Here is a 10,638-nt window from a genome sequence, read left to right on the forward strand (position 1 = left end):
CAGGAAGCACTATTGAAGAGCACTTTGAGCAGTATTGGGAAGCTACACCCATGTTGGTAGTGAGAAGCAACTTTAGGCAGAATTGATTGGGAAGATTCGCCTAAAGGCATTGAGGAGTAATTCTGAGTAGCATTGACAGTTATACCTAGCGGCGTTTAGAAGCATTAGGGAGGTATATTCAGCGGTATTGTGGAGTAACTTTGGGCTGCATTTGGGAGTAATATCTAGCGGTTTGACGACCGGCTTTACAAAGGTACAGCGGTATTGAAGAGCATTTTTGAGTAGCATTGGAAAGGTGTTGAGAAGCAACTTTCAGCTGCATGTGGGAAGTAGACATAGGAGTTTTGACGAACGGCATTAAGAAGGTAGAGGAAGCGCTATTGAAAAACATTTTTGAGCAGCATTGAGATGGTACACCCATATTGATTGTGAGAAGCAAATTTAGGCAGGATTGATTGGGCAGATTTAGGAAGCAATACTTGACGGTGTTAAGAAGCAATTTTGAATGATGTTACGAAAGTAGACCTACAAAAATTAAGAATTTATTTAGGGAAACTACATCTTGCAGTATTTCGTTTAAATTTTGACACTAAATACCAAAAATACTCTTTTGGACTACAAACGATACAATCGGAGATAAGTTTCCTTCATGCTAATAGAAGTAGTTTCGGGTTGTACAGTGGATTAGCTAATTAAACTGTCAAATAAGAATGAAGTTTCATGGTTCTTTATAGATCTCCTGTGCGCCTTAGGCTATGGTAAGTTATATAAGTATTAATTTAATTATCAGTCTTTTTATTTATTTGTTTATTGTACCTACATCGATATTTTATTAATTTAAAAAGAATTTTACAAGTATGTAGATACGAAAAATAGATTTTTTGCACTTTAATCGGCACAAACAATCAAATATTAGCATGTTTTAGATAAGTGTGAACTTAATTTGTCCGGGGCTTGGAGATAAGTTTCCTGCCTATAAATAAAAGCCGAATGGTTTAGGTTTCACATTGGTTTGATTATGAATCTGGCAATTTTAGAATGAAGTTCCTCGTTATTCTCTTAGGTTTTGTGTGTACCGCAGCACTTGGTAAGTTTGATTGGATTTAATTTAACGATTCACTTACTAATTTATATCTTGGTTCTATATCGATACGTTTTATTTAATATTTGAATAGCGGCACCAAACGCGCCAAAGGTGCATTCTTTCCGTAAGATTAAGGATACAGAAATTTTGCCATCCGAGGAGACCAGGGTAACGCGTGGTCAACGTGCTGCCAGAAACCAATTTCCCTACCAGGTTTCTCTACAGTGGGCTGAAGATGATTTTTCCATCCACTTCTGCGGTGGTAGTCTCATTAGTGCATCGGTGGTTCTCACGGCTGCCAGTTGTGCCGCAGATTTCGTAGATAATACTAGAAACATTTCGATCCTTGCTGGAGCTTTAAGTCTAAACGAAAGTTCCTCTTCCAGCCAACGCCGACTTGCTAGCAGCTTTATCGTTCACGAAAACTGGCCTGTGTAAATAATTGAATTCCACCTTTATCGATTACGTTCTTCATAATATCATTTTCTTTGCTTTTCAGTGTAAGTGAAACGAGCGATTCCCCATTTGATATTGCTCTAATAAAAGTAAATCCACCCTTTGACTTGAGCTCATCCGTCCAACCTGTTGTACTTCCTAGTCAAGGTGCCGATGTTTCTGGATCCGCCGTCTATTCAGGATGGGGATATACGTCAGATTCAGATTACGATTACCCAAGCATCCTGCAATACGCCGACGTAGACATTATATCAAATGATCGTAATTGCAATATCTAATTCTAAATTTTCCACGTTCTTAATGAAAATATCTTTCTTTGTAGAGTGCGCTGACGTTTTGGTTAGTTTAGTTGGAAGTTCAGAACCTTTGGACGATTCCCAAATTTGTACTGACGGAGAGCAAAATGTGGCCATTTGTACCGGTGATGTTGGTGGCCCATTGGTTCAGAACGGCGTCCAAGTGGGTGTTCTGTCGTGGGGTCTTTCACCATGTGGCGTCTCCATTGCTCCATCAGTTTCCACAAAAGTTCCTTCCTATGTCAACTGGATTAACGCTAATTTGTAATATGGAGATCTACCATTCTTTTGAAAGGTATTGTTTTCGACCATGTAATACACTAAACAAAATATTGAATAAAACACATTTGCAAATCTACAGTTAATATTAATCTAATTTGGTATTACAAATTTTGAAATAGTTCAAGAACAAAATTATAACATTTTTCATGTTCTTTAACAATCTGCCTCACCATATCACTCGGTCCAAATACCTTACTCACCACTTGCAGAGAAACAGAGAAAGAGAACTGAAGAGGTACACTTGATTACTCTACCATGTGTTGAATATCTCCAATAGGAGTTAACCGGGAATCCTAAAGTTTGTAATTGGGGTTAATTTATTTGCAAGTTCAAGACCTTTGGACGATTCCCAAATTTGTACTGATGGAGAGCAAGGTGTGGCAGCTTGTAGCGGTGATAGAGGTGGTCCATTGGTTCGGAACGGCGTCCAAGTGGGTATTGCGGCGTGGGGTCCCTCACCATGTGGCGTTTCCACTGCTCCAACAATTTCCACAAAAGTTTCTTCCTATGTCAACTGGATTAACGCTAATATGTAATATAGAAATTTAAAGTTCTTTTGAAGGGTAATGTTCTCGACCATGTAATACACAAAGAAAAACTTTGAATAAAACACATTTGCAAATCTACAATTAATATTAATCTAATTTGGTATTACAATTGAAATAGTTCAAGAACAAAATTATAACATTTTTTATGTTTTTGACAATCTGCCTCATAATATCACTCGGTCCAAATACCTTACTCACCACTTACAGAGAAAATGAGAAAGAGAACTGAAGAGATAGACTTGATTAGTCTACCATCTGTTGAATATCTCCAATAGTAGTTAACCGGCAATCCTAAAATTGTCATTACGATATATTGTTAGCGTATTTTTGTTAGTTTTTCTCTTACAAAATGCCTTGCCCAAGTTTGTGGTTAATATTTATCGAATTGGGTAAAAAACTTTGTTCCTACCGAATGTCCTACAACACCATGCAGTCTGTTTTGCGATACCTACTTCGAGGATATTAAAGAATAAAAAGTAGCATAGGGCAAAACAATACTTTTGAGAATATTGTTTATGAAATCTTACAAACTGTGCGGTATTAACCGCCATCTATAATACAATGCTACATTTAGTGAAATTCAATATGTTCAACAAGATCCATTTATATAGAATAGATATCTACTTGCTGAACTGAATCCAAGGCCTATCACGTATGATGAGCTAATATGTGATAGACACGTGTCATTGATAGATTAATGGGCATGGAAGTAGCTATTAATAACGATAAACTGTTGTCAAGGACGATTCTTCATAGCCTAACTCCTAGCTAGAAGAATGTTGTGTCATTGAATCACTAGAACAAAATGAAGATAGAAATAAGAGAGAGCTAATTGAGGCAGTAAGTTTACTTGTCCAACAAGACTAAAATACACATATTCTATCAATCACTTCAAGTCTAAACATTACAAAAAGGGAAAAGGTAGACCTGAAAAATTTATCAGCTATAAATCTGAAGTTATTGGCCACAAGTTTCTCTCATCTTATAAGAAAGATTATGAGCTTAAATTAATTTTAGACTTGTACCGGATCATCAACGAAACTTTTTTTCTTTTTCTTCTTCGGTTGACACCAACATCTCAACCTTACTCTTGCACCCAAAGAAAACTTTATTGAATAGATTTTTGTCCAAAAATGTGCTGTCTCTGTTCCTGACCAAGTTATTGTACAACCGATCTGTACCAATGGTACAAGCCAGATCACTAGTGCAACCTAAAGTTGTTAAAATATCTCCTGCCTTGTCAGAGAGTTCAGGATAGATTGTTACTAGTTTTCTGAATTTCAGTAATCGATATTTTGCGTTTTGTGAGAAAGCTAGTCGTGGAATTACTTTAAAATTCACGGGACAACTGAGTCTTACCAGATAATTACCATCCCACAACCCCACGTCTTGAAATCCGTAGGGATATGTAAAAACTCCCGGTCCAAAGCGACGGCTTCGTTTAAACAATCCTTCAAAGATTCCACCAGATGAATATACAACGTGCCCATATCCCTCCAAGTCGTTTACAAAAAAATTACCATCATAAATATTTTCTAACCCGTTATCTAATAACCATTTGAATCTGCCGCAGCCATGTAACGAATTGTACAGTAATTCTCCTTGATACCCGTCGAATCTTCCAGGAACGATAGTTTCATCGTTAGCAACATCTTCAGTTTGCTTTGTCTCGTGCTCGTATTCACTGTTGTTTTGTAAGACTGAGTCAAGTGCTTTCATAAATTTCTTTATGATTGGTTAAACGTCAATTGGACTTCTATTGATATTAAATATCATTTTACCACGGAAAACATGATGGAAATGTTTCGATCATGAGAGCGTTTTCTTGAAAAATTCATATCTGTTGCGTATATTACTTAGAAAAGATTTTATCACAAGGACAAAAACAGTGTTAGATATTGTTTAAATAAGAGAACTAATCTCTTTTACAGGAAATTCTTGATTGATACTCTAAGTGTTTAAATAATATTCTTATCGACACTTATGTATCTAATAATTGATCACAGATTTAATTTATTTTTTCTGAACAGATTTTCGGAAAATTAAAGATTCTCTTGACTTCATGTCCCATAATTTTTATCCGCCATTCCTCACCTAACGGCATTGAGGAGTAATTCTGAGCAGCATTGACAGTTATATCTAGCGGCGTTTAGAAGCATAATGGAGGTATGTTCAGCGGTATTGTGGAGCAACTTTGGGCTGCATTTGGGAGGTAGATACAGCGGTTTTGACATCCAGCATTAGGAAGATACAGGAAGCACTATTGAAGAGCATTGTGAGCAGCATTGGAAAGGTACACCCATATTGGTAGTGAGAAGCAACTTTAGGCAGAATTGATTGGGAAGATTCGCCTAAAGGCATTGAGGAGTAATTCTGAGTAGCATTGACAGTTATACCTAGCGGCGTTTAGAAGCATTAGGGAGGTATATTCAGCGGTATTGTGGAGTAACTTTGGGCTGCATTTGGGAGTAATATCTAGCGGTTTGACGACCGGCTTTACAAAGGTACAGCGGTATTGAAGAGCATTTTTGAGTAGCATTGGAAAGGTGTTGAGAAGCAACTTTCAGCTGCATGTGGGAAGTAGACATAGGAGTTTTGACGAACGGCATTAAGAAGGTAGAGGAAGCGCTATTGAAAAACATTTTTGAGCAGCATTGAGATGGTACACCCATATTGATTGTGAGAAGCAAATTTAGGCAGGATTGATTGGGCAGATTTAGGAAGCAATACTTGACGGTGTTAAGAAGCAATTTTGAATGATGTTACGAAAGTAGACCTACAAAAATTAAGAATTTATTTAGGGAAACTACATCTTGCAGTATTTCGTTTAAATTTTGACACTAAATACCAAAAATACTCTTTTGGACTACAAACGATACAATCGGAGATAAGTTTCCTTCATGCTAATAGAAGTAGTTTCGGGTTGTACAGTGGATTAGCTAATTAAACTGTCAAATAAGAATGAAGTTTCATGGTTCTTTATAGATCTCCTGTGCGCCTTAGGCTATGGTAAGTTATATAAGTATTAATTTAATTATCAGTCTTTTTATTTATTTGTTCATTGTACCTACATCGATATTTTATTAATTTAAAAAGAATTTTACAAGTATGTAGATGGTTCTTTATAGATCTCCTGTGCGCCTTAGGCTATGGTAAGTTATATAAGTATTAATTTAATTATCAATTTTTTTATTTATTTGTTCATTGTACCTACATCGATATTGTATTTGGTGTCTTTTGATGTTAATATTATTTAAAATACTAAGAAGACACTAACAATAACAAACAACAATTTTTATACAAACAGAACATGATATACAACAACAAAAATGAAAACAGAGTAGATGAGCAGAAACACTTACAAGTGGTAGTAGAGGCTGTACCTAGACAAGAGACTGTGTGAAGATGTTTTTTTTAGATTATTCTCGAGGAGGGAAAATCTTCAAAAGACACCCCCTGAAGGGAGGTAGTGTCGGATTTTTACCAACTAAAGCCCCTCCTCGAATGGGAAGATAAAGCCCTGAGAGTTACTCATCCCTGGGTGGAGAATGGAAAGTTGGGATTTAGGAGAGGGTTGAGAAGAGAAAATGGGTAAGCAGGGGGATTGGGGGCGGCGGGGCGAGAATCGTCGGAATAGGTGGTCCTCCTCGGAAGTGATGGACGGACACTTGCGCCAAAAAGGGAAGCGGAAGGGAGTGGCTCATTGTAGAAGGTGACAGGGTGTTCGGAAACGGTCGTTTGGCTTCGGGGCGAAGTTGGAGAGTGTCGAACTGGTGGAGTTTGCAAGCCCTGGCACTGAGTCCCAGAGATTTGCTGCGAATGGGACTGCAGCCTCAGGGAAAGAAGGTAAACCGGTTTCTTTCAGAATTTCGGTGTTTCTGACAACCCAGGAATAGTTTAGTGCGGAACAAAGGATCCGCATGTAGGTGTCTTGAAGGGGTTTCAGGCGGTGAGGAAGGGCGCAGCCCCAGACGGGAATGGCGTAGGAGCAAATGCTCCTGATTATTCCGTTAAACGCACGGATTTTCGTATGTTGGGGGATGAAGTCGTTTCGCAATAAAGGCTTGAGTGCGATGAACGCACCCATTACCTTGTTACGGGTAGTAGCGATGTGGAGCCGCCAGTTTAGGGTCCTGTCGGAAACGACGCCTAGGCAGGTGACAGAGCTGCTCCACTTGATGGGACGGTTGTTTACTAAAATGGAGGGAGGTTTTCGGGACCTACGAGAGCAGAAAATTGCTTCCGATTTGGTCTCGTTAATGGAAAGTTTTCATTTTCAGTATCACTTTAGGAGCAGGGGCAGAAACTTATTAATTCTCCCTATGCATTGGAATGTCCACTCAGAACAGGATAAATAGAATAGGTGATAGTTTGGAGCCTTGTGAGACACCGGCTGTGACGGATTAACTGGTAGGGAGAACAGAGCCGACGCGGACCCGAAGACTTCTGTCTGTGAGAAAGGACCTGATGACCCCAACTAGAAAGTGTCGAATGTTAAGGGCGATGAGTTTTGAGATAAGGCCTTTGTGCCAGACTCGGTCGAACGCTTGTTGGACGTCAAGAAAAAGCATGGAGGTGTGACGCCGCTTGTTAAGGTTGTCGGAAATGTGTTCAGATACGCGAAGAAGTTGGTGAAATTTGATAGAATGTTCTAGAAGGAAAAGTAGTGAGAGAGAGGGTGAAGACACTGGTTTATAGAAACACTTAGAATCAAACAGTATAGAATTCAAGAGAAAGCAATTAAGGGTAAAACCAGATATTAGTATTGGAGTGCATGCAGGTATGGTTGAAGTGGATTTCCAGGTAAAAGTGATTTAGAGAACAATAGAGTTTAGTTTGTACACGATAAGAAATTGAAAAGAATTAAATTAAGAAATAATATCTACAAAAGAATATACAATTTTCCGCCACAGTATTAATTTAAGATGAATTTTCAAGTATGTAGATATGAAAAATGGGGTTTTTGCACTTTAATCGCCACAAACAATGAAATATTAGCATGTTTTAGATAAGTGTGAACTTAATTTGTCCGGGGCTTGGAGATAAGTTTCCTGCCTATAAATAAAAGCCGAATGGTTTAGGTTTCACATTGGTTTGATTATGAATCTGGCAATTTTAGAATGAAGTTCCTCGTTATTCTCTTAGGTTTTGTGTGTACCGCAGCACTTGGTAAGTTTGATTGGATTTAATTTAACGATTCACTTATTAATTTATATCTTGGTTCTATATCGATACGTTTTATTTAATATTTGAATAGCGGCACCAAACGCGCCAAAGGTGCATTCTTTCCGTAAGATTAAGGATACAGAAATTTTGCCATCCGAGGAGACCAGGGTAACGCGTGGTCAACGTGCTGCCAGAAACCAATTTCCCTACCAGGTTTCTCTACAGTGGGCTGAAGATGATTTTTCCATCCACTTCTGCGGTGGTAGTCTCATTAGTGCATCGGTGGTTCTCACGGCTGCCAGTTGTGCCGCAGATTTCGTAGATAATACTAGAAACATTTCGATCCTTGCTGGAGCTTTAAGTCTAAACGAAAGTTCCTCTTCCAGCCAACGCCGACTTGCTAGCAGCTTTATCGTTCACGAAAACTGGCCTGTGTAAATAATTGAATTCCACCTTTATCGATTACGTTCTTCATAATATCATTTTCTTTGCTTTTCAGTGTAAGTGAAACGAGCGATTCCCCATTTGATATTGCTCTAATAAAAGTAAATCCACCCTTTGACTTGAGCTCATCCGTCCAACCTGTTGTACTTCCTAGTCAAGGTGCCGATGTTTCTGGATCCGCCGTCTATTCAGGATGGGGATATACGTCAGATTCAGATTACGATTACCCAAGCATCCTGCAATACGCCGACGTAGACATTATATCAAATGATCGTAATTGCAATATCTAATTCTAAATTTTCCACGTTCTTAATGAAAATATCTTTCTTTGTAGAGTGCGCTGACGTTTTGGTTAGTTTAGTTGGAAGTTCAGAACCTTTGGACGATTCCCAAATTTGTACTGACGGAGAGCAAAATGTGGCCATTTGTACCGGTGATGTTGGTGGCCCATTGGTTCAGAACGGCGTCCAAGTGGGTGTTCTGTCGTGGGGTCTTTCACCATGTGGCGTCTCCATTGCTCCATCAGTTTCCACAAAAGTTCCTTCCTATGTCAACTGGATTAACGCTAATTTGTAATATGGAGATCTACCATTCTTTTGAAAGGTATTGTTTTCGACCATGTAATACACTAAACAAAATATTGAATAAAACACATTTGCAAATCTACAGTTAATATTAATCTAATTTGGTATTACAAATTTTGAAATAGTTCAAGAACAAAATTATAACATTTTTCATGTTCTTTAACAATCTGCCTCACCATATCACTCGGTCCAAATACCTTACTCACCACTTGCAGAGAAACAGAGAAAGAGAACTGAAGAGGTACACTTGATTACTCTACCATGTGTTGAATATCTCCAATAGGAGCTAACCGGGAATCCTAATTAATATTTATCGAATTGGGTAAAAAACTTTGTTCCTACCGAATGTCCTACAACACCATACAACCTGTTTTTCGATACCTACTTAGATTATATTAAAGAATAAAAAGTAGCACAGGGCAAAACGATCCATTTGAGAATATTGTTTATGAAATCTTACAAACTGTGCGGTATTAAGCGCCATCTATAATACAATGCTACATTTAGTGAAATTCAATATGTTCAACAAGATCCATTTATATAGAATAGATATCTACTTGCTGAACTGAATCCAAGGCCAATCACGTATGATGAGCTAATATGTGATAGACACGTTACCAAAATTGAAGAAAGTCGTGGTGGTCTTATAAAATTATATATTAAATAATAAATTGTCATTGATAGATTAATGGGCATGGAAGTAGCTATTAATAACGATAAACTGTTGTCAAGGACGATTCTTCATAGCCTAACTCCTAGCTAGAAGAATGTTGTGTCATTGAATCACTAGAACAAAATGAAGATAGAAATAAGAGAGAGCTAATTGAGGCAGTAAGTTTACTTGTCCAACAAGACTAAAATACACATATTCTATCAATCACTTCAAGTCTAAACATTACAAAAAGGGAAAAGGTAGACCTGAAAAATTTATCAGCTATAAATCTGAAGTTATTGGCCACAAGTTTCTCTCATCTTATAAGAAAGATTATGAGCTTAAATTAATTTTAGACTTGTACCGGATCATCAACGAAACTTTTTTTCTTTTTCTTCTTCGGTTGACACCAACATCTCAACCTTACTCTTGCACCCAAAGAAAACTTTATTGAATAGATTTTTGTCCAAAAATGTGCTGTCTCTGTTCCTGACCAAGTTATTGTACAACCGATCTGTACCAATGGTACAAGCCAGATCACTAGTGCAACCTAAAGTTGTTAAAATATCTCCAGCCTTGTCAGAGAGTTCAGGATAGATTGTTACTAGTTTTCTGAATTTCAGTAATCGATATTTTGCGTTTTGTGAGAAAGCTAGTCGTGGAATTACTTTAAAATTCACGGGACAACTGAGTCTTACCAGATAATTACCATCCCACAACCCCACGTCTTGAAATCCGTAGGGATATGTAAAAACTCCCGGTCCAAAGCGACGGCTTCGTTTAAACAATCCTTCAAAGATTCCACCAGATGAATATACAACGTGCCCATATCCCTCCAAGTCGTTTACAAAAAAATTACCATCATTCATTTGAATCTGCCGCAGCCATGTAACGAATTGTACAGCAATTCTCCTTGATACCCGTCGAATCTTTCAGGAACAATAGTTTCATCGTTAGCAACATCTTCAATTTGCTTTGTCTCGTGCTCGTATTCATTGTTGTTTTGTAAGACTGAGTCATGTGCTTTCATAAATTTCTTTATGATTGAATTAATATCATTTTACCACGGAAAACAATGGAAATGTTTCGATCATGAGAGCGTTTTCTTGAAAAATTCTTATCTGTT

The 10,638-nt window shown here is 37.8% G+C and overlaps 2 protein-coding genes across 2 annotated transcripts in view; both read left to right on the forward strand.

Moving 5' to 3' along the window:
• The first annotated feature begins 975 nt into the window (after positions 1-975).
• Positions 976-2,194, forward strand: LOC112906522 (trypsin-1-like). The gene is made up of 4 exons (XM_025980770.1): positions 976-1,087; positions 1,176-1,518; positions 1,584-1,801; positions 1,863-2,194. Exons 1-4 carry the CDS (start codon positions 1,039-1,041, stop codon positions 2,102-2,104), a joined length of 852 nt encoding a protein of 283 aa, XP_025836555.1. The 5' UTR covers positions 976-1,038; the 3' UTR covers positions 2,105-2,194.
• A 5,529-nt stretch (positions 2,195-7,723) lies between these two features.
• LOC112906506 overlaps positions 7,724-10,638 on the forward strand; it is a 6,471-nt gene continuing 3,556 nt past the window's right edge. The window contains exons 1-5 of the mRNA XM_025980736.1: positions 7,724-7,835; positions 7,924-8,266; positions 8,332-8,549; positions 8,611-8,848; positions 9,971-10,037. Coding sequence (XP_025836521.1) covers positions 7,787-7,835; positions 7,924-8,266; positions 8,332-8,549; positions 8,611-8,848; positions 9,971-10,037 — 915 coding nt within the window. The 5' untranslated portion in view covers positions 7,724-7,786. The remainder of the gene's footprint in view (positions 7,836-7,923; positions 8,267-8,331; positions 8,550-8,610; positions 8,849-9,970; positions 10,038-10,638) is intronic.

The sequence above is a fragment of the Agrilus planipennis genome, unplaced genomic scaffold (genome assembly GCF_000699045.2).
Source record: "Agrilus planipennis isolate EAB-ADULT unplaced genomic scaffold, Apla_2.0 scaffold8, whole genome shotgun sequence".
Classification (NCBI taxonomy): Eukaryota; Metazoa; Arthropoda; class Insecta; order Coleoptera; family Buprestidae; genus Agrilus; species Agrilus planipennis.

Bases quoted from the DNA above. Each gene is read 5' to 3' on its own strand.
- LOC112906522 (XM_025980770.1), top strand. From the start codon at position 1,039: ATGAAGTTCCTCGTTATTCTCTTAGGTTTTGTGTGTACCGCAGCACTT. The intron at 1,519-1,583 runs GTAAATAATTGA...TTTGCTTTTCAG, and splicing joins GTTCACGAAAACTGGCCTGT to TGTAAGTGAAACGAGCGATT. The intron at 1,802-1,862 runs GTAATTGCAATA...CTTTCTTTGTAG, and splicing joins AGACATTATATCAAATGATC to AGTGCGCTGACGTTTTGGTT.